The sequence below is a fragment of the Vidua macroura genome, chromosome 1, assembly GCF_024509145.1.
Source record: "Vidua macroura isolate BioBank_ID:100142 chromosome 1, ASM2450914v1, whole genome shotgun sequence".
In the NCBI taxonomy this organism is placed as follows: domain Eukaryota; kingdom Metazoa; phylum Chordata; class Aves; order Passeriformes; family Viduidae; genus Vidua; species Vidua macroura.
The window spans coordinates 119,998,654-120,023,081 of NC_071571.1; the positions used below are offsets into that span (position 1 = coordinate 119,998,654).

The 24,428-nt window shown below is 36.7% G+C and overlaps 1 protein-coding gene across 1 annotated transcript in view; it reads right to left on the reverse strand.

Annotated features, from left to right (window-relative positions):
• The window catches only part of ARFGEF1 (ADP ribosylation factor guanine nucleotide exchange factor 1), an 85,389-nt gene that overhangs the window by 37,205 nt on the left and 23,756 nt on the right, over positions 1 to 24,428 (reverse strand). The window contains exons 2-10 of the mRNA XM_054000537.1: positions 20,586 to 20,616; positions 16,568 to 16,724; positions 15,378 to 15,524; positions 8,545 to 8,724; positions 7,651 to 7,924; positions 7,034 to 7,147; positions 6,199 to 6,362; positions 4,972 to 5,105; positions 1,294 to 1,528 (exon numbers count right to left, since the gene is read on the reverse strand). Of these exons, the coding sequence (XP_053856512.1) occupies positions 1,294 to 1,528; positions 4,972 to 5,105; positions 6,199 to 6,362; positions 7,034 to 7,147; positions 7,651 to 7,924; positions 8,545 to 8,724; positions 15,378 to 15,524; positions 16,568 to 16,724; positions 20,586 to 20,616 (1,436 nt within the window). The remainder of the gene's footprint in view (positions 1 to 1,293; positions 1,529 to 4,971; positions 5,106 to 6,198; positions 6,363 to 7,033; positions 7,148 to 7,650; positions 7,925 to 8,544; positions 8,725 to 15,377; positions 15,525 to 16,567; positions 16,725 to 20,585; positions 20,617 to 24,428) is intronic.

The following is a 24,428-nucleotide window of genomic DNA, read 5'->3' on the forward strand; positions in this document are numbered from 1 at the left end:
ACTACAGTCTTGCTGAGCATGGCCTTGAAGCTTTTTAAAATACATCATATTTTCAAAGCACATTCAATCATTTCTATCCAATCTATGCTCAACCATATACTGTAAATCTGACTGGTTTTCCCCACAGAAGTATCAAAATAACCTGGTAAGTGATCACAACACAATAATTTTCTGACATGCTACTGTCAAAATGAGGTTCTTCCTCCAAAGCTGCCATAACACATCAACTTGTCCAATGACATTCACAGATGAAGTGAATTCCCTGAATTCAAGGTCCTTATAACAGCAAGATTTATCAACATTTTTAGGCATCTCTTCATATACTTAAGCTCGACATGGATGAGGCAATCTGTCAGCTTCAGTATTCGCACCTGAATCCCCAGACAAAAAATTACTAAAATAAACAGCAGGGACACACTGCACACAGTACTACTTTATTCACCACAAAATTAAGATCTTTAACACACTGGACACCATGAAAGGATATCCATATGGTTGAACAGAGTTGTTCTGAGAAGCTGCTTGTACCTCATGCACAGAGCTCATCTCAAGAACTAACCCTCCATATACAGAATTACAGAATATTCCAGCTGGATGGGATCTGCAAGAATCATTGAGTCCAACTCTTAAGTGAATGGCCCATATAGGGATACATCTTCCTTTGCCCTATGACTTAGAACTGACCCACTGAAAATGCCTGCCAGGACTCCGAGAATTTATTACAAAGAATATGGACTAATCTCCATTTATAGTCCAAGGAGTTAAATTGTGTGCACACCTTTAGAGGAAATGAGATCTTATTCAGGACATATATTGACAGAGGCCCTGATAAGCAAAGGGAAGCGGCTACAATAATGGAACAGCTGGGACTTCCCCAGAAAAAGAAATCTGTTCAAGTGATCTCAAAGAAAATCCACAATGCCCTTCATGACATTAATTTCTATTCTAAAAATCTTTCGCAAAACCATATATTGCAAAGTCTTTTCCTGAGGGTATTCATTTTCTTAATTTATAATATGCAGTACTAGGCTAGGCTTTCTTAATTACAATATTGAAATTGGTTGAACTTAGCCACAAACCTACTCATTTCTGAGTATTCAGCAACACTCAGTGATAGTACCATGCCACAACCAACAGAAAACTTCAAAATAAGGAAAATCTGGGAAGTCTTACACAAAAGCTCTGAGTCACAAAGGAAAACAAATATATTTAACCAACACCAAGCTACACAAATATAAAAAAATGTTCACTTAACACCTCCCACACATTTAATTAGAAATTAATGTAACATACCTCAATTTGCATCTTTAGATGAGTCTTAAAGTTTGACAGGAGGGTAAGAAATATGGAAAGTGAAAGTTCAAAAACTTCTGGAACTGATGAGACTCCATTTTTTGACAGTGCAACACAGAGGTACTGCTTTATAGCATTAATGAACATCTCATTTGTCCTGAAGACTGGTCCTGCATTTTGCAGAATGGACAGAAGCAACTGCAATGAAAGAATCTTTGACCGCAGTTCATGAGATCTAGAACAAAACAGTGCAGCACATAAGCCCAGTGTAAGCCATAAAAAATAAAAAAACCATTCTCTTGAAAAGTCAATACAGCCACAATGATTTTGCAAGTGCAATGTTAATGACAGAAACTCAAATTTGACACAACCAGTTGCAGAAAGTGTCATAAAAAGATGTTGGGTCTTTTTTTGTTAAATTGTTCATTTGTTAATGAAGAATGCAGGGACGACCTTTTCCAGAAAAGGAAAAATTACTGTTGAATCACTCCCTCTTCTGCACCACAGAACAGCAGCAACAACAGGCAATGCTGCCCTTTCAGCCAGAGGATGAAGGACCATTCTTTCCTGTTAACAGAGCTTTGGAAGATCCCATTTAAAATCCAGCCCATCTACCAAACCCTGACTAGTAAAAGGTGGAAATTCCTTCTCCTCCTCTATTTCCACCAGCATGGAAAGAGAGTTGAAGGACTATAAACACAATACTTCCTGCCAACACTGAAATATCTTTTCCCAAATACAGTACTTTTAAGTCACTGGGCTCATCCCACTCTGAGAGCAGATAAGCCACAAAATGTGCCTATTTTAAGCATGGCAATCACCAAGTCAGGCAAGAGCAGTGTTGTCAAGTGCTCCACAGTAACATTCTTACAGACTCATGTAAACTAGAATTCATGTCAGAAACAGTGCAACTATTTCTGGCCTACAAACCCCAAAACAACAAACACAATGAAACAGCCAAAAACCCCTGGAACCACACACGAAAAAAGCATGAAGGAAATCTGCACCTATTAAAATTCAATGCAATAAAAAACATTCCAGGTGAAACCATTCTCTCCTGAGACTCTTGATGCTCCTTCCCATTCCTGATAATTTGAAAAAAAGCTGTATCTCCTCCGAAGAGCAGTTACAGACACAATTGGCTTTCCCAACAGGATAGTCCCCACATTTCATTAAACAGCTACCCCTGACAGAGGACAGTTACAAAACACACGTAACAATGACAGGAAATTTTCATCCAGTACAGCCCAGACACAGTAAGGAGTGCTTCAAGTCAATCTGTGACACAGAGAGTAGCTGGATATTTGCTATATATTGCAAATATAAAAGCTTAATTTAAAAAAAAAAGTAATTCCAGTCTAGCTGAAACCAAAAATGCTAATTAATATCAAGTACGTTGCAAATAAACTCAATGATTTCAGCCCAACAAAGTCAGGGAAATCAATCTGCAAATGTTTCAAACTCAAAATATAATTCCAACAGCAGACTTTTTTTCTGAAGATGCTTTTGAGACGAAAACAGCCAGTCAAATTGAGTGAGGAACTTGTCCCTCATATTTCTCCTAATGGGCCACAGGTCAAAGTAAATCCAAAACTGCTCTCTGTAAGAGTTCTTCAAGAAGCACTTGATGCTGGCACTGCATGGACACTGACATTAACAATCTCTTTTGATGCAAAAGGCTGGTCATGTGCTGCCTGCACACCTGGTACCATGTGTGCAGACAGCACACGACCAGATCATATTTTGCTATGGAATATAAGAATTTAAATATAAGGATAATTTCAGTCATAAATAAAATATTAAATATTGCCTACTTCCAGCAAGTGCCAGCTCCCACCTGAAATCCTGGACATGCTGACCTTAACAATTTTGTACGATGCGTACAACCCACTTAACTTAGAACAGGTTTAAGGTAAAAACAAAAACCAGCAAGCAAACCTTTGAGTTATATTTCGCCCCCACCTTATTTTATTCCAGAATAAAAGGAAACAAAGACATTAACCGGGCTCCCAGAAAGCAAAATGCTGATCTTAAGTCCCAGACTTGTGATTTTAAGCTAAAGCTTCAGGTCCAGTTACCTAAAATCTAAAACTATTTTCATTACAGACTTCATAACAAATTTCATTGAAAGTAAGATTTTTGAAGAAGCAGATAAGACCCTTGAAATGCCATAGATATCCTACGCCTCCTCTTCCAATTACAGCATGTTTGTAATAGTTCAAAAAGCCATCAATGCCTCAGAACCATTGATAAATTCTAGGCACTTCTCCAAACACTTCAAAATGTATTTGCAGTGAATTTTGGTTGCCCTAAATGTCTTTTTCTCAAATTTGTTTTTGTATGAAGAGTTTCATCAATCTAATATGAATGTCAAGGACTCCATGGATTCAGATGAGATTCTCCAAGTGCCTCAATAGCCATTACTGCTCTTGGAAGGGGAGTTAATCCACTAAAGCCTTTAATAAATGGACAGCTTTAGTCTCAGAGTACTAACTAAAACCACAGGATTTTCAAGTCATTTCCTGGAAGACAATTCTCAGAAGTAGTGAGGAAAAACCCTCACGCCTCAGTCTTCATTCTCTAATGTCCTAACTTTCCAAAGTACATTGATAGATAATTTTAAACGGCTCCTAGATTAAATCGTCAAACCCTTTTGACAACATCGTATCTTTTCAACTTATTAAATCCACATCACACATCACTGATTTAACTGAACTGTCTTAAAGTTACCTGCTTTAAAAGCTAGACTCAGAACAGTAGAGCTGATTTTATTTTGAAGAATACCAGGCCTTTCACTGTCATTTGAAATCATACTATAGCTTCAATTTGACCTCTTAACACTCCTTAGAACAAAAAAAAGCACTCCTCTTGAAAATTATTAGCAATTATTCCTACTTTGCAAATCAAATGTATATAAATTGTATGCATATAAATCCAAGATCAGAAAGCAAACGTTTCTGCTGACACTCAAATTTAATACTGGCACCCATCTATAGAGGAGACTCTACATTTGCTTTACAACCAACAGTTCCATAAATGAAACTGAAGACATGGTATCTTGAGTCAGAAGAAATACCCACATAAAATCTTTGTTATCAAACATTTGTGTTTTGATTAAGTAGGCTGATGGAAGCATCCAACCTGAACAAACGAATGAAATACTTCGTCATGAATTTATCATAACCAGTTATCAGCTCCAGGCGAGGTGTTTATATTAAGTAGAGCTGAGGATGTGTACTGGATACAAAGATGTGCTGGTTTCAGCTGGTGTAGAGTTAATTTTCTTCCCAACACAGAGCTATGTTTTGGATGGAGAGCAATATGCAAGAGATAAAAGAAATTATGGGGCACAACCAGCAGTGCTTACAAACCTAGAAGGCACCAAAAGCAGAGTAACGTGAGCAAGACCAGAAATACCTGATAATCTTCTATACAAACTCTTTTCAAATGCATTATAAACAGGAACCAGGAAGAACATTTGTACTTATAAAAGGATAGGTGTTAAGAAACTTCTGAACAGGTATACAAAAGATGCATTCAAACATAAAAATACTTTTCCAAAGTTTCTACATTCTTTTCACCATACTGTTAGTTTCTTATTAACAGGATTCACAAAAATATTTGTATTATTTATTTTTACTGTCATATTAATTAGGAAAACTTTTAAATTCTACTTACTTTGGATCTGGTGGTCCATCTGACAGGGGCTTCATGGAGAGTTTACACAGTGACCTGAATACAAGGAAGGCATCCTTTTGTAAAATGTGGGAAAACTTAGCACCAGGGGTAGGTCCTGAAGAATTTCCAGATTCCTAAGGAAGTTAACATATTTCAGTATTCCATTTTGCATTAGTGGGGTGTGTAGGGAAATCCCCACCTCTGAGCAATAAAAAGTTAATATATTATACAAATATAACCAAGTCACTGAAGCTTTATGGTCTCAAGATTAAAAAAAAAAATAATTCTGCAGTCCAGCTGAAATAAAAGTCACTACTAAAAATGGCCTACTAAGTAAGAAGTCAGAATTAACTGAGGAGTGTAATGAAATTAGGTAGGTCAAGTTTAAGTACGGTAATTTACAGTGAATTGCTGCCAGGCACTTTCAGTAGATAACTAGTTTAAAAAGACCCAAACACCAGACATTTTAATAGAACATGAATAGTTACCTATCTGCTGCCAGATACATTTGATAAAATGTCTATGGTACAATAAACATCCCTATTACTAATTTCTTAAAATTCTGTATTATTGTTCCATACATAAGCAACATGTTTAATGTTAAGTCTTCTATTGGTATGGCCTACATGACTGTAACTTCTTGAATTTAAAATTATCATTCTCAAACCTAATTACTCAGTACACTCTGACAGCAAATACTCTTGGTCAGCTGACAAGTGTATACATGTCTCATACAAGAGAGGGAGTGTATTTTCACATCCATTTTCTTACTGAAAATCAAATCCTCTCAGACATGAAACTCTTGATCTGAAATCACTGCATTAAGATCATGCTATCAGCTTGAAATTTCTATTTATTGTTTGAAAAGAGCACACTGAAATTACACAGGCATGTGTATAATTTGCTATATGCTTCACTATGTATATTGAATACTAGTTTTACAGTTTCTCAAGAGCACGTCACAAAACATGAAACTGAGTTCTCTTGAACAGTAACCCCATGGGACAACTAAAAACATGCTGGGACAAAAAAAGACATCACATGCAAAATTTATTCAGAAAAATTTCATTTATGTAGTGCATTGAAGTAGAGTAACATGACTTAATTCTTGAAATTCATCTCAGTAACCTATTTTATGGAATTATACTAATCACTCTGCACAAGTGTTGGGCAACATTTAAAACATAATACATTTTTTCAGTATTTCCTAATTATATCTGCCTGTACCTGAGTATCGTTGGAAGAGACAGATAATCTGTCATCGGGTAAAGATGGTGTATAAGCAACAGAAATTGGAGTCCCTGGAATTCCATTTGCCTGAATGTTTTCGCTGTCACTGCCATCCTCTAATGATACAGTTGTGCCATCACCACCTGCAGTGCCTTCCACATCTATCAGAAAAGATGTAAAAATAATTAACAAATGTTATATGAGATTAAAAATTAAAAAGAGTTTTTAAAACCAACATTTCAATACTAAAAAAATAATAAAGATGAGCTTAACACAGAATTCACATGGCACTACAGAACTATAAAAATTGGAAATATTTAAGTTTAATAATATAATAATGTTAATTCCCAATAATGAAAATTACACTAAGAAGTTTAATTATAAGTTCACATTGTCAAGGACACCACTCTACCAAGTTTCCAAGAAGTATTGGTATGGGACATCACTCACTAGTCTGATAAACAATTTACAACAAACTGAAAAGTATAGTGAAAAACTGCTACTACAGAGGGACCCATTTCTGAAGAGTGTCCACTTAGAAACAATATAAAATAATAATTTAAAAAAACAAAACCAAAAAAACACCAAGAATTTGTATTTTAGAAGAACATCAGTCTACAATAGAGAGTGTAAATCAATGTATGAAATCCTGTCCATTTTACTGTTAAATAATGCACTGCTAAAGTCTGACAGCACAATTGTCTTCTTTAGCATGCAAGTCATATTTAAATGATGATAAATTTTAGTTAAATAACTGAAAGTGGTGAAATAATTCTGAAGGTCAAGAACCAGACTGCACTCGCTATTGACTAGACAGATATTAATATAATACCTCCAACTACTATGTTCACCATTTCCTGCACAATACTTTCTACAATTTCTTGTGCCTTCTCTTCACACTCATTGCTTTCACCATCATACGTTTCTCCATCAGCTTTAGAAAGATCTTTATAAAGAAAAACAAACACAAACAAGTATTAATGAGAAATGCTGAAATTAAGAAGGTATTTTGCTTGCACTTCAGTATTTCAGAATAAATGTTTGGATGCATCAAAAATAGGTATTTGCGGAATGCAAGAACTCCAGCCGTTAATCTGTAAATGGCAATTAATATACAGGCCTGTGCCAACAAAACACATCCATTTTGTATCTTCACATACATTAAAACACGGAATACTTGAGGGTTTTGAGATGTTGTTCTCAAAAACTCTCACAATATTGCACAGATGCAAAAAGGAATTTTTGATACAGACTCCCACAGAGTGCAGGACTTAAGTATGCTCTTGAGGGACAGTGACAACAAGGACAAAAAGGCATTTTGCATTACTCAATTACTTGAAAACTTATGCCTTACTCCAGATTTGGGATAGAGAAAAAAGACAATCCTCAAGCCTTTCTTTTCACAGTCCCTTTCCCTCCCTCCATGCAACAGAAATACACACTGATTACTTTCTGCTGCTGTGGCTTGGTCAGCTTCTGTCTGTTCGTTTTCAGCACTAGAAATGTCAGATCCATTTTCTGCCTCAATATCTTCTTGAAGGTTCTTGTCCACATCGTTTGTGCTGTGGTCAAGCTCTCTCTCATGGTCTTTGGACAGCTGATCAGCCTGTGCTGGAATATGTCTCAACTGAGGTGATTCAGGCTCATGATGGCTTACTGGAGACTGCTGGAGATGGTGTTGCTGTCTGTGTCTTTCCTTTTCCATCTGTTTGGCTTCCTGAAGCTACAAAAGCATTGCAAATGCACAAAAAGGTCACTATCAAAATAAAACAATATGATGTATTATTTCATAAAGATTACATCTCTATTGTCTCTGCTTACACAGTAGCAGTTTAAGAAAATGCATCTTTGTTTAATTATAAATAACTTCAGTATCATGAGATAATCCATTGCAAGAGGGCTGCTTCCCAACTATACACATAGTTCATACCTTCACTATCAACAAAGGGATGACTACACTACATAAACCATAGATCCAAGAGTTGTCTGCCTGCCCTATAAGGAAGCTCAGGGAGTAGATGTGACAATAAACAAGGAGTGTTTGGAAAAACATCAAGGCAAACTTTTTTTTGGTGTTTTGTGCTTTTTGTGGTACCTTGTTCTGGAATTCCCAGAAAAAGAAGAATTTCTGTGACTTCTGTACACCACCCCCACCCCCAAACTCTGTATTTTCCACATACTTCAGAGTGCAAAACACAAGAAGAAAAATATCAGATACCAGATTATTTTTTTTTTCCCCCCGAAGTACCCACATTAGAAAAGCCAAAAAGCCTTAATAATGATGAAACAAATGTCTCAAGCTGGTTTGCTTTCAAGAGGTAGTTTCTAGATAAAGATACTCACTGCTTGATTTTCCATACGTGCAAAAATGACATTCAGCATTTGTGTTAGAGTTGCCTTGGCTGTAGTTTGATTTATAAGATTTTTGCTTGCTAGGTAGATATTGTAACATGTTCTTACAGCCTGTAGTACTGTTCCTTCGTGGATTTCTATGTGTTGAGATGTTACTGCAGTGAGCAAAGCCTAAATAAACACACATATATATTTACCAGTCAGAACATTTATCAGTCAAAAAGTTTGCAAATTAATAAATACCAAAACTGGACTACTTCTAAAATATATCTAAATACATATTTTGAACTGCCATTTAATTATGTTTTCCCACATACTCTTGTAGCCATATTGGAAAATCATACCAGTTATATTAAACTGAGTGTTTTTCATCAACATATCTAAGAATCACATGTTCCATCGCATGTAACAGCAAGAAGTAACCAAAGGATCCATCAGAGAGGTAGCTAATAGAAGTAATCCTCAAATTTTCTAGACACAAAACAGGAACAGACTACCCATTAAAGTCTGGAAGGGAAGCCAAAGGATCCAAAAGTTGTTTTAGAAATAAATGTAAATGTGATGAACGAAGACTGAGTATGAGGTTAGACAGCTATACTAAGACAACTGCCCTTTATAACAGCTTTTTTTTGGTAGATGCTAGAAAATTGTGTTGGCCCCTGTGTAGAAATTTGCTTATTTCTTCCTGTTCCCAGTAGTAGCTGTCTCTCTTTAAATAAATAAAACCACATAAGCCTGTGAAAGATCAGATAACACAGAAGTAAGGAACAAATTAGCTTTATGTGAGGCAGAGTCAGGCTGGATTAAAGGGTAAAGATAGAGGCACCTGAGGACAAGGTTTGAAAACATTTTCAGAAATATGTGCAGCAGAGTGGAATGAAAAGGGGAGAGCCTGGTTTGCAACAGTTTGTATTCATCACCGTAATCCAGTAGAAGGAATGAGGGAATTTGAGCATTAAAAACTTTGACAGTTACCATTTAATGGGATGTTTAGGGTAATAAAGAAAGAACTGGAAGCACTGGAAAGCTCCTATTTTTTTTTTTTTTAATTTACCATAGTTGAAAACAAAAGTTATTTCAAGTGTTGGGTAATTTACTTGTCAAACCACACCTCGCATCTCTTACTGACATTGTCAGAACTTCTATACACACAAGACACCAAGAAATGGAGAAATAGTACCCATGTCTCACTCAAATTCCTTAAAAAGGGATTCAAGTCACTCTTGAAAACAAGCTGAACAAGTGGAGCCCAGGCATAAACACCTATTTTTCCCAAACCACTACTGTTTGGACCCAACACAGTACATATTTAGATTTAGTTAATACTTCTTTCACTCAGTTACAAATTATACCACTGACACATGTACACACACATACTTAATACACCAGTTTAAGAACCACCTACAGCTTTTTTCACTTGGTAGACAAGGTCTCTTGCAGCCTAGCAGTCAGGACACTAATGAAAGGTGCAGGGGCATCCAGCCTCCATCGCTGGTTCTGGTGATGTCATTCATAAAGTTACTCCTTTGTGTCACCTTCTTTCTCCTTCTTAAATTTGGATGAGTAAGAAGCTGCTATTTAAAAATTCAATTTTAACTTCCAACTCAGTTCAGTGAAATCTTATGATGTTTTTTCACCCAACTTTTAATAACAAAAAGTAGAGCCAGCTAGAGAAAGGCGACAAGGTGACAAGATAGATTATGTGCTCTTTTGTTTTAATTGGCTTAACAGCTTGTATTTCCTAAGTTTTTTTTCAGTATGCTTGTTATGAATAGTAGATCCTGGCTCTTTTCACACCACCTGATTAGAGGTGTGGAGGCAAAGAAACACTTCAAACACACACTGAGACATACCTACTTAATATATTAATCCAAGTTCACTGAACAATATTTGCTGCACAGCCTGAGGAATCAGTCTTTCTACAGGGCATCTCCCTGCAGATATCAAATATACAAGAGTTGACAGAGCTTTTGATAGTCAGTTCTTTGGGTTTCTTTCCTTCCCAGGCACTAGATACAAATCTTAATGACTACCATACACATTTGCAAACTGATAAGCATTTTTAGCTTTGATCTTTTGCTAATATCTTCCATCTTCCTTACAATTTAGAGTCATCCTCAGGCTATTAGTTATTCTAACTTCACATCTCAGTCCCATTTCTCTTCTGCTAGTATGCCAATCCAGTAGAAATATGAGAACAAACAGAAGACAGAAAGTATTTTACAGTTACTTTCTGAACATCCTTCCCTCTTGACGGTTTCCATTTAGGGCTCAATTTGATTATATGCCCTAGACAACATCACCTGATTCTCTATCATAGAAGAGTATATCATTATCACAATGGCATGACAGCTAACCTGAGAAACCATGTGTTATGATCACAAGTGGTAGTACTGCTCCTCTGAAACCCTTGTGAACTCACCTGTTAGAAAAATAAATCCTTTCTCATTTTAGTACTTTTCTTCATGTTACTCCCCCTTAGTCTGTAACCAAACAACTACTATGTCCAACACAAGGAAGAAGAGACAGGTCATGGATGAGTAGAGGACAATCACCTCAGCCCCAGTGAAACAGGATTACTCAAAATCTGAAACTGCTACACAACGCATGTCCTTGAGAGATGGAGTAACAAAACCTCTGCCTTCCTCCCAACAACACTCTTACTCTTACTTTGCAATAGGTACAGTGCATGAAACTACCTGTGCTACTTTAACAGTAACTCATCAATAAAAGCAAAAATCATACAAAACAAAAAGCACTCTCAGGTGGTCCTCTGGTGTTTAGTTTTGGGCTTTTTTTTTTTGTTTGAAAAGTGATTTCAGTAATTGCAGAGTATTAAATGCTTGCTAGGACAATGATGAGTTAAGGGAAAAGTCTGGGAGCAAAGCCTGGACAGAAAAATGGCTCTCTGCAGAGGTCAGAATAGCAAGCTATTCCTATGGAGTCACAGCATTATGTTGCTCTTTTCTACCATATGAAGTTTTGCTGCTCAAAGCTTTTTGCAATTGAGTTCCCACTCCTTCTGGTGACACTTAGCTCATCTGTTTCCACAGTATCCTGACTGTGAGCTAATAAATAAAGGAAAGAAAAAAAAAGCCTACTTTATTTACTCTTCCCCTTTACTGCTCTTTACAAACAGAAGGAAACCTTTGTGAAAGGTTAGCACTACCTCATTCTCCTTCAGCCTCTTCCACAGAACCTTTCTTTGTCACAAAGCCTGCAAAAACTACCAACAGCCAACAAACCCTCCTTGCCCTGAAACTACTGGCTACCACCCTGACTCTGAGTTTGTTTCCTTATGTTTTCCCTCCAGTCCTTCATATTTATTGTTCTGTGTTTGGAAAAGGCCCTACAGTCCTGTGCTGCCACCTACTTACTATAAATAAAGCTTATTCGTTTTTATAAACAACCATTGGGTGGCTTTGGGAAAGGAGAAAAATCTCCAGGATAACTTCCTGAGTTACAGATTATCATATCTTTGTGTGACATCTACAGTATTTTTTCTTTTAGCCTGAAGCACACTTGCCACGTGAGTTTTCTATTATTTAAAATAAAAGCATTAAAACAGTTCAGGAAGTATCATGCTTTGTGAAGCAAAACAAATGTAATTTAAAAAGTAAACTAAATTAACAATAATCCTCTACTAAAAACTTCCAGCATCCATCTATAACTCTAAACTTTTGATTCCTCTCAGACTGCATATTTTTTAAGAATAGCACAGTTACAACAAAATAATGTGACTACAACCAGGATAAAAATTTTCAGGGGTCAGTTTTTTCTTCCTCTCAGCCAACTCTGATCATCTTATCTTTGGAAGATTTATGACACAGTACAGCTGTCATCTGATCTGCACGGGCTTACTTTGTCTTAATTTCGTAATTCAGTTGCCTGGAAACTCCCGAATACTTGGAACAGCACCTAAAACAGAACAGCCCTAGCTCCTCTCTCTAGTGTGAATTAGCTACTAGAACCACATAATTCTGTTTCCTTTGAGAGGGTCTACAGGGTTATTTTCAATAATTTTTTTTTTTTTTAAGTTAACTTGAAATCCAAACATTTACTTATCACAAAATAATGGACCGACTAGTATGGACTGACTTTTGAAAAACACAGGAAACTGAACTCCTTAAAACACAAAACAACAAATATATCAAATAAACTTCAGAGATAAATAATTTTTGAGTTTAAGTGACACTAAAAAAAGTCACTAAATAACATTCAACTTTTCAGACTACAGCTATCAAGTACACACAAAACATTAATAAGTTAAGCTGTAAAAGTACCTAGATAATAGCATATACCTTCCATATGGCAAACCAAGGAAAGAAAACACATGAATGTAAACAGTTGGTATCATGTTCAATCCTGCCTCATCCCTATTCCTTTTTTACAGATTAAAGAAAAAAAAATTGCCATAGTTTTAGTTCTTCAGACACCAAAAGGCCAGAAGAAATGTAAACAGAATTTCAAGTAAGACCTCTGCAACTGTCAGTGCAAGTCTGCATTCACACACCACAAATGCCACAGCAGCTGTAGGAAAGCGAGCCTGGAGGCAGGAAGATTCAATCAAGGGATGTTATTTCACACAATTTGAATAAAGCACTTTTAATCGCATCAGCAGTCTAATTACTTGCATTGTGTCTGCCACATCAATCCCCACCACAACAACTACACAAGAAAGTTACATGGCTTCGCATAAGAATTACACCAAATCAAACTAAACTACAAGGGAAAGGAAGGAAAAAGCTAGTTTCCCAGTCTGGTTCATCACAGAGTCTGCAGATTAAGAACAAGGGCATTACAGAAGAGAAGAGAACATGCAAGTGATAGCAGCAGAAAAGTTAAACTGGCCTCCAACAGAACTACTGAAGGACATGACTCTAAAGCTTAGATAGCTAAAAAAAAGACAAAATATACTTCTCTGTGTCAGCAAGATTATTTCCTTGGTAGTCAGCAGAAAGGTCTTTTCAGAATGTCTAAGTGGCTCTGGTAGTTGGGAACTGGCTTAAGATGACTCCACCCCTGGAAAGCCACCCCGTAACTAGGAAACCTGCCCTGCATGTTAACTCTTGCCCCATGGCAGCTCACAGATCCCAGAGTGAGGGCAGAATGCTGTGCAAGGGCCACCCATTCTGCATGCAGAACCAAGACAGTCCTCCAGAGAGGAAGGTGTCCATGTGATCAAAGTTCTCAGCTTTCACTATGGTGTTGGTGAAGCAGCTGCCCTGTGGGAGTGCTGCTTATGTTGTGGTTAACAGCCTGGGAACACTAGCACAAAAAAGCAGGAGATTCAGGTCTCTCTGCCTTCTTTCTCCCTGATGGAATTAAGATTCATCAGACAACATACTAATCACCAGAACCACAGAAGAGTCTAAGAAGATCATCCTTCAAATCATACTGGAGAAGCAGGGTCCACATTCATTCCATCCAAATCATCTCAGAACTGAAGAGAGGCCTAAGAGAGTGTGACTGACTTAGAAGTTTCATTATTCTTCCAAAGTCAAAAGTTCGGGTCTTTGCCAAGGTTATTTAAAATTTTCAAGCTTTTTATGGTGTTCAGTGTATTGGACAAAGATGGAGTCAAAGTCAAAAGTCAAGTAAAAGTCAAAACTCTCCGCTTACCCAGTTACTCTAACATGGCATTTAGCTACATGTAAACAGTAAAAAAATTAAGGCAGTAAAAGAGTGTACACACTTAATGCACTTTACAATTGTTGAAGAATTTACTTTCTCGAATCTTCTCCTGAACAGAAGGAGTATTAGCTCTTAAAGCACGTTCAGGCAGGGAGGATTGGAATAAGAAAGCATTCAAAGAGACAGTATTACAACGAGAGAGAGTTATAATACTTTCAGCCACTGAAAGTTTAAATTAATAAAAACTTCCCTCTGCAGGATGGAAAACATCTTAAACGCATGGGCAAAACAACACAACAAATCTAGAAAATAGGAGCATGAACCAACATTAGTAACAACTATCTGCAGGAGAAGTGGAGTGCAAAAAAGAACAGGGAACGTTTGAGCTATGAAAAGGAGAATAAAGTACATTCTTTGCATTAATACAAGTAAATACAATCTGCAAGAAATGCCAATGCCTCAGGATACATATACACAGGATTATGAGGTAACAAACACTCCACTTCGCTTAACTAACTTCAAATGTATTCTTCACTGCTGTTCACCATTGCGGCCATTCAAAGACTGCTGTTACAGGAACAGGGTACAGCATTTCCACTAAGCAGCTAAATTCTAGTACTTGGCATAGTAATTTCCTGAAACAAATACCCATAATTAATGGCTGCAATCAGAAAACAGGTTCTCCAGAAACATTCATACAAACTCCACATGCAACATTTATATAAGCTGTGGAAACAAAACCTGGACCTCCTTCCAGCAAAAGTGTATGACACAGCAGTACAAAGCTACCATGGTAATGTCCAACTGCCAGGTCTAATTGTACTTCATCAACAAATTCCAAAATGGATTTTAAAATCTGCTGCTTAACTACCATTTCCCCCACTGGGAGTGCAGGACTGTTTGACAGTAATTCCTCACAATTAGAGGCTCCACAGGTCTGCTGTGAATGAATTTCACCCAGTGGTCTACGTACAAGACTTGAGGCCACAACCATGAGTTCACCCAAAATGCAGTGGAAGAAATTAGGGAAAGGGCAAAGAATAGGAAGTTTCCATCTCCAAGAAACAGAAAATATTTCAACACTACCGTGACATTTACAAATTATGCACTTCTGCTTTTGAACTCTGAGGTCAAGAATGTCTGTCTGCTGCCACCACCACTACAAATACAGGACGTATTAAACATGTTACCTTTATTATTTGTAGCTGAACCCCTTCGTCTGTTTGAGGGCCTTGAAAACAGCCACATATTGTCTCGATAATTCTATCAATTAGTTTTTTTCCTGGAGCTGTACTGTCTGGAGCATTCCCTGTCAAGTGCCCATATGCTATAAGTTTCTGGAGAGAGGAAAAAAAAACCATGTAAATAAGAGCTTTAAAAAATTAAGCCAGCTTTTTGTTATAATAAATAAATTCACTTGATAGTTCTAACTTGCACAGAATAAATAAACCAAAGTACCTTTTACCCCATGTATCATAAAACATCAAAGACTTTTTACATATCCTCCAGATTTATTCAATTTTCAGTCAGCAATGCAAAGTTCAGTCTGCTATGCAAAGTTTGTCAGCAAGTTTAACATTGAAGTTTTGTTCAGCAGTTAATGTTCTAAAACAAACAGAATTCTAAAAACTAACTTATATCACAGAAGTCTTCATATATAGTCAATATACAAATGTTTTTATACCAGATAAATGATTTCTATTTGAGCTACTAGCTAGTGTTCTATTTTTTAGAGTTTCTTCTGGTGTTACGTGTTCTAGTATCCTTTGCTTTCCCAAGGTGTTCAATACTTAGAAGTGAAATTTATTACAAAATTAGTAAAATCCTTTTCTGAACACTTTAGGCACAAGAGCATTTGTAAATCCCCATGCTACACAGAGTAGCATCATGGTACGAGAGCACACATGTGCCTGTGACTGTAAACTGAGTTCACTGTTGGGCTGCTCTGGAGGAGTGAATGGCTAAATACAACGCTGCAGAATTTCTTCTGAAAACATTACAGGAGCCTCAAGAGTTTTGAGAGACTAGACATATCGAATTGAAAATATTTTACTGCAATTAGAAATAGCATAAAATGAATTTGCTAATGCTATACCTGCTGAGTTAGCTCAACACACATTTAAATACATTAAAATAGGTTGCTGTACATAATAACCCAGCCAGGAAACTGTAGTAAAACATATATACATAAAGAAACATACACTAAATAATGAATAAAGCATACATTCATCTTTTGTGAGAAACACATTCTATTTGGTTGTGCATGCAATTGAGTAAAATAATAAAAACCATGTGACATTATTTATTACATATAACTGTATTCCCCCTCCAAAGCAACAGGCTTTTACAGTTGATAGTTAAAACTCATCTTCATACAGACCTGTAAACAATCTAGAGATGTACTGACAATCCTGGGGCACTTGGACTGGCATGCCAATTCAAATGGTAGGAAGTATTTGTCCGCTTCAATGAAGCTTGTCTTTGATTTCACAGGTGGAAGAGTGCTTGAACCAGACTTTGCTTCTCCATGAGGGGGACTAAACAGAATGACTGTATTAGAATACTGTAAAGTGACCACACAAATCGTTCTCATCACCACAATGTTTATGAATTAAATAATATATTAAGAAAATTAACATTAGGAAACACAAACTTCTAACAATAGTAATACATAAAGTATTCTTAACACCTTTTATACTTCATGGCTCTTTTGTGGACCAGGCAAATTGACCCACTTGCCCACTAAGGGGTTATCCAGTGGTACCTGCTAGTTTGGAAGCAGAAAGTCTTGCTTCCTCTGAAATACCTCAGGACTCTCCTTACCAGACTGGCAAAAGCAAAAAACTAACAGAACAAAACTAACCAAACCTTTATCTCATTCTCTGCTTCAGGTAAAATCACTTAATTTAAGAGTTGAGTGGTTACCAACATATCTCACATGGGTAAATTATCTGAAATTATTAACTGTACAAAAGCAAGACAATTCTGAGCTGTTCAAGTTTTATTGATTACAGCACCTTTAGAAAGGTCATACTCATTAATACCACAAAAGGATAATAAGGAATCGGTCATTTTTCACTAATTTGAGTGCATCAATGCAGTTTCACTTTGAGTCAAAGCAAGATGAGTTCATCACCTTTATAGAAAGCATTCCCAACCTTTTTCATGCACTCATAGGTATCTTTAGATAAAAGATAAACTACACTGTCTTACACAGACTTGAAAAGCAGTATTAAAAAAAGTGCAAAATGTCACATTCTGTAGTGAAGGCCTACAGAATTCTTGCAGTAATTCAAATAGATCTTGGTAGAACAACTGCATTCAAATACAGCTCCCATGCGTGTTGCTAATTAAAAGAGATGCTTCAAGGAATGCACGCAATTTCATGTTCCCTAAGTAGAAGAATGAACTGCTAAGAGTTTGTTATAAATCCAAAGCATGATTGCAGTCCCACACATTAAGGAGTGGGCCTTAAACTAATCAATACAAATTAGTTTCAGCTTTTCAAGGAGCAGGCTGGATTGTCCTTTAGATTATATCTGTCACCACATTCAAACAGATCTTGTTTAGGTTGCTTAAAAAGGGCACCCGAATTCAAGACTTAAGAGTGAGTAATTAGTATTAAGATGGTACTTTTTACTGACTACATCTTTTTTGAAGGTTTAAGAATTTATCCCTACACCTGAAGAAAACCAGAGGTTTCTTTTTTTTTTGTTGTTGGATGCATAACTTTATTTATTGCTCTGTATTGTTTTGCTGGAAGCACAGCTCTTTTGAACAACACCCTAATCAGATAAGTTGCAGAGGAAGTACATGATTCTTCTATGTTCTTGAATCTCTACAATATTCCTATAAAAGCTTTACTCTGAGGAATGAAAGGGCAGTTATCTGTTGCTTGTGTCTTATGACAAGACTGCTCCTCATCTAAGTGATTATGTCCATTGAAATCATTAAAATTAAGAAGACCTCTCTGGCAATAAACCCACAATTGCACAAAACAAGGAGCTGGCCATGGTAAGATTCCAAAAATGAAGAACCCATGCTACAGCAAGCTACTAAATAAGCCTCAAGTATTTCTTAATTCTCTTAATTGAAAGCTATTTTAAAATGAGCAGGATATTAAATATGGAGGATGATGCACATTTTTTTCTGGAAAAGCAGCTCAGTAAAGCTCATCACACTGCTGATAATGTAAGGGAAGGGGATAGCAGGGAGAGGAGAGGACAAACTCAAAAGGACTTCTTCATGTCAGTGAATTGCTTCTAAACCCAGAAACTATCCCCAAAACTTTCTTCCACCAAAGCATCTACAAAGCATGGGAATTATGAAATATGCTGATATTTATGTATTAGTCATAGAGAAAGGTTAAGGTATGTATCGAATTTTGGGTTTGGGAAATTATTTTGGCAGCATTTGCTGTGTAATGGTTACATAAATCAGCTTATACTTTTCTATTCCCTTCCCCTCCACCCCACTGTCAAATACCAGCTCTGTTTAAAAAACAAGTAACAGAACAAAAGGAGATGTTTTCCATGCAAAATTTCTGGAAAGGGGAAATGATCTATTCTTCAGTTTATTCTAGGTTAACTGAGATCAGTTACCTTGAACAGGGACTGGAAAAAATTAAAGACTCATCATTAGAAATCCCTTATTATGGTATTAGAATCTCAATTACAGAAGTAAGAACCTGAAAATAATTTCATAGACTAAGACATTCCTCTATTCTAAGACCTAGAAAAACAGTATTTTCTACTGCACCTAAACAATTTGATTCTACAGTAAGAACAGAGAAGTCCACTCACAATTTCCAAGTCCAGCAAAGCCTTCACAGTAGCAAAAGGCTACTGTCAAAATAAAGACAGCACCAAAGAAACCAAAATCTATTTAGAAAATGCCTATAGGAAGATAAGAGATACACTTTCTACCCCTCAAAAAATCACAGCTTCAGATATTCACAGGGCAGAAATTGTGCACTGGAAGTTCAGAAATGGCTCAACCACATTTGTATAAATTGTTTTAATTCTGTGGTCTCATTAGTTTTAGCATGGTATTTAACAACAGGACCGGATATTACTTTTCCTTATTCAGTGCCCAGAACAAATAACTGTCACTGAATATTTAACATAAAGCATTTTTACTTATCATGCTTCACAATGTGGACTTCTGCTTTATTTATACCACTCTAAGAATAACCAATTATAAATTCACATTATTACTTTCTGTCTGAGACAATCTTGTAGTGCTGGATGCAACATTTTCTAAACACTACATAAATATTACATTTATTTTTACAGTCTTACTATGAGCTCATTGTTTTGACTTTATTTTGCTGGGGGAAAGCAAAGCACAATCTCAATCAGATGCACTAAGTTTTAAGAGCCCAATTCGATAAACTGCAAGATTAAATTTTTCAGCTTATTTGATATTAAGTTTTCCTTTACATCTTCTGAAACAAAGTTCCCACAGACTTTGTTACAGCTAGAAGTGATTCTATTTTCCAAACCAAAATTGTAGATTTCTGCTCAAATATCCAGATGATGAAGCAGAAATCATTAACATCCAAATTTGACAGCTGTGGTTGCAATGATTTGCCAAATACTGAAATCCAGTTATAGGGTAGAGATCCCCAAGCAGCACCCAGCTGCCTAAGAACACTTTCATCCTCAGTTTCACCCACTGATGCAATTCTCTCAACAGGTGGTAGGAACAGTCTTCACCTCATGGTCCTGACTCAGAGTTAGGAACATACACTGGGATGAAGAAGATGATCCTGTGGAACATGTAACAAAATGCCAATAACAGATCCCACAGTGTAGTAATACTTAGAAGTTTGTTGACAGCAAAAGACTGCTGAATGTCAATTTTTGGTTTTACCATCACTTGTACAAGAACTGTCTTCACAAATCTACACCTATTCCCTAACAAGGTCCTTTCCAGACACTATCTTTGCCAGTTACCTTACTTTTCTCTGCTCACTCCCACTTCCTCGCCCTGATCTCCTCCCTCTGATCACTCACTTCAAGTCTTTTACCTGCATTCTTCCCCCCTTCTCTGAATCTACTTCAAGGCTCTTCCAGCAATACACGAAAGGAATTTCTGTGCCATCCACAAAGATATTTTCCAATTTTGATCCGTATTTCCTATGCTCCCTGGTCAGAGAATACCACCCTGCTCCCTCTAAGCTACCTTCTGCTGCTTCTCGCAAACCCTGTGCCTTGCACCAGAACAACCAGTCACGTAAAGCAGCACTATCTGTATGTTTCCAGATCCCACCAACCACCCAAAATATGCTGAAAATGCTCTTCAGAGAGAGCCCATACTCCCCGTGCAGAATAAGCATGGTACACATTTTAAGATGTTAAAAGCACTATCACTTAATATGATGAACTATCACATACCTTTGCTTTTCTGTTTCAGCCTTTATTTCCTCTGTAAAATGAAACAAAGGCATAGTTATAGAAAAAGTATCATAAGCAAATATATAAAATTAAATAACAGAAAACTACTGGAAAGCAAAACTATTTAGGCAAACATTTGAAACCAGGATTATTATAAAACAGAAAACACATGTTCACCATTTCTCTCTGCTGTACTCTCCACCAGCATTGATTGCAAACTGTATCATAATTACTTTGCAAATCTATATTCAAAACTGGATACTTAAATTTCCATCCAGCCATGCCAGCTAAACACCACACCCCTGGAATGCTTCTATGAAGACACTGGCCAGCTCTTTCCACAGCTGATGTATATAGAAATAATAAGGAAAACACAAATATTATTCAAACTATTAATTTACCCATAAAGGATATAAAATATATACTGCTTGATAAACACGGATTATACAGAAACACAACCAAACAATCCACCACTGCTAGTTCTTACATGCACTTGGTTTTAAACAGTGTTAGATACCACGGAAATGACCAAGGGAGAGGAAAAAAGTCTGTAGCACTTCTATTTCATACTATTTTAAAATATTTTATAACAGAAGGATGAATAGTTGGCAAACATATTCAGCAATTTTTTAACAATACATTTTCAAAATAATTTTAAATTACTGGAACTAATTTTAGGAAACATCTTTGATTCAAAACTAGTCTTGTCTATTCTCTAGTCATTTTGCATGCTTAAATCGTAGGGAATTTCATAAAGCCTAGGTTTTCCAGTGCTGAAGCAATACATACTTGAAATAAACTGTCCAGAATCAAGAATGAATGTGTGTGTGTGTGTTTTTCAAGAAATCTCAGGAGATATATTTTAGTATCAAGTCCTGCTCAAACATGCAAAACCATAATCAATTAAACCAAACACTATACTTTGTTTTTTTGAACTAGTGGCATGGATTGATTCTGACAAAAAACACACTAACTTAGTCTTTCTAACCAAGCTCCCATGCAGCAAAAGCACACTTGGTCTGCATCCTGTCCTTCATTTACCATTTCACATGGTCCTACTGAATTCATGCACCTAACACAGGTTCTCATGCTTGGTATTTTATCACAAATCACTAGTAGCAAATATGTTTAAGAATTGACTTTCCCAACATTGAGAAAGCTGAACATATGGAATGCATATCACCTTAAAGTCTGTATCTTACTTCTGGTAAGACTGATGGTCATATTTACTCCTACTAAGCCCCAGAGGTTAGCAGGTCATTGGTTCACCCCAGAAACAGCTACTCCAGAAGCTGATCACATGTGGGCTACCCAGGACTAAAGAAGACATGAAAATAATTCCATATTCCAGACACCAAGCATTCCTCAGTAAATAGCAGTAATAAGACTCATGGTCAGCAATGTCTCAGTAAAGTATACCTTCCTCCCAGATTATGACATTACGACTCTTACTCACTTGAAGACAAATTCCTGACCAACAGAAAGGAGAAGAAACTCTTCCTCACTTACAGCATCTTCATACCTTCCATTATTTTACCTCCCACCTCAGCATTCACACCCAGGAACTCTGCTCCCTGAGATACTCTGAAGTCTGTCCATCAAACAATATTATCAACCAACAGACAAAACTGGCTTCCAAGTTTACAGTTTCCAACAAAACTGACCAGAGGTAAAAAGCTAATACAAGTGTCATTCTAATTAAATGTTACTACCATTTCAAGCAGCATTGCCTAAGTCTATTAATATGAAACCACTTATTTTATAACCTTTGTTAAATAAAAAAAAAAGTTCTTACTGTGGTTGACATCAATTATTTTTACAAGACTAAAATATCTGTAATTGCAGAGAAGCATGATTATGATACTATTAGTATGAATGAGGTAAAACAGCAGACTTGAACTTCACTTTTACCCTTGAGAATAAAGAAAACCTAATTTCTTTCATTGTCTGATTGCTGCCTGTTCTCGACACCAGAACACAAGTTAATCATAGTACAATTTCATGGTCATGTATTAACCACATCCAATAGGAAGCATACAAAAATTCAAGAAGCATAATCAGCAGAAAACCAGATTATAAGAAAGGTAATTAACAATTCTCATGCTAGATAACTAGCATTAAAGATCATCTGTTAAAGATAGATGAACCAGAACACTTACTGATGCATTCTTTTCAATAGGAAAAAGTAATCCCTGCAGAACTAAAAATTAGCTAGAAAAGAAAGATGAAGCCAGGCATGCCAACATTCCTTAATACGCTCTCCCTCTCTCCAAACACACAACCAAAATTGCAACAGAGGATCTCAGAGCTGGGAGGGAAGAAATAAAGAGGATGTAAGATGCTAAAACAAGGGGAAAAAACTGTAGGGAAGGACAACAGCTTCCTCTGTATTTTCTGTGATGTAAACACAGAATTACTATGAAAAACAGCTCAGATTACTCTATGATACTGAAACAATTGCGTGCCCTAAAATAGAACTAATTCTAATTATTTAAAAGTGCAGCAGAAATGCCAAAATAAACCCTTTCTGAATCTCCCACTCACACACAGTTCCAGAAGACCTCTTTATAGAATTCTGTGACCTCTAAGACAGAATTAATAGAAATACACGAAGCCCTTGCACACCAAAGCTAGAGCTGATCAAAGAGATACATTTATTTTGCAGTTTTACAACGGCATGCATGAACCATTTCACCAAACAGGCAAAATGAGTCATGTACATGAGTTTCAACATAATTTTCCATTTAATCTACACTTCTACAGACCATCATAATTTCAAAGAAATCTCTGAAAACATCTAAGAGCTTTGTTGCTGGTTTTGGCTGGGTTGGAGCTAATTTTCTTCACAGTCGGTTGTACATGGTGCTGTGTTTTGGATTTGTGCTGGAAACACTGTTGATAATTCAGGAATGTTTTAGTTACTGCTGAGCAGTGCTTACAGAGAGTCAAGACTTTTTCCAACTTCTCACTCCACCCCACCAGTGAGTAGGCTGGGGATGCCCAAGGTGCTGGGAGAGGATGCAGGCACAACAGCCAACCCCTACAGAACTCAGGGGTATTCCATTCCCCAGAGTGTCACGCTCAGCAATGAAAAACTGGGGTAAGGGGCAGAGGGTGTGTGCGCAGTTTCCCTGTTGCTGCCTGGGGACTGGCTGATAATTGGTCACCTGATGGCGAGCTACTGCAATTTTTTGCATCACAGGTTTCTTGCGTTGATTTTTGTTGTTATTTCTCCCTATTTTCTTTTTTTTTTAATTAACCTGTCTTTATCCTAACCCAAAGTTTTTGTGCTTTTACCCTTCCAGCTCTCTGATACAAGCCAGTGAGAGGCTGCATAGGGCTTAATTGCTGGCCAGAAATAAACCACAATAGGCATCCATCATTTTGTTCTCACCTCTCCAGCTTTAATTCACTACTTCTAACATGTCACCTGAACACTTTTCCTCACTCTCTTCAGACTGCTAACAGTTTTTAGTATTAAAAAACCAAACTTGTTTCCAGTTTTCCCTTTCTTCCTTTAACACTTTATAACCAGCTAATCTCGTGCAACTATAAAATCAACAAATTTCACTTTTAATGACAGTGAGTAACACCAAACAGCAACATCAAAATGGCCAAGTAGGTCAAGTAGGTGCTGTGAGCTGAGCAGTACTGGATTATAATACTGAGCAAAACTCCAGTTTAAGAATGATTCACTGTTTACCTCCTGTATCCAGTTCAAAGTATGATTTAAACCTTAAGTACATCAAAGATCATCTCTAATAACCTAAATTTCAAAGGGGTATCTTTAGGTATTATTTCCTTCTGGTTACCTAAATACACTGTCATACTAAGTGAAGAAAT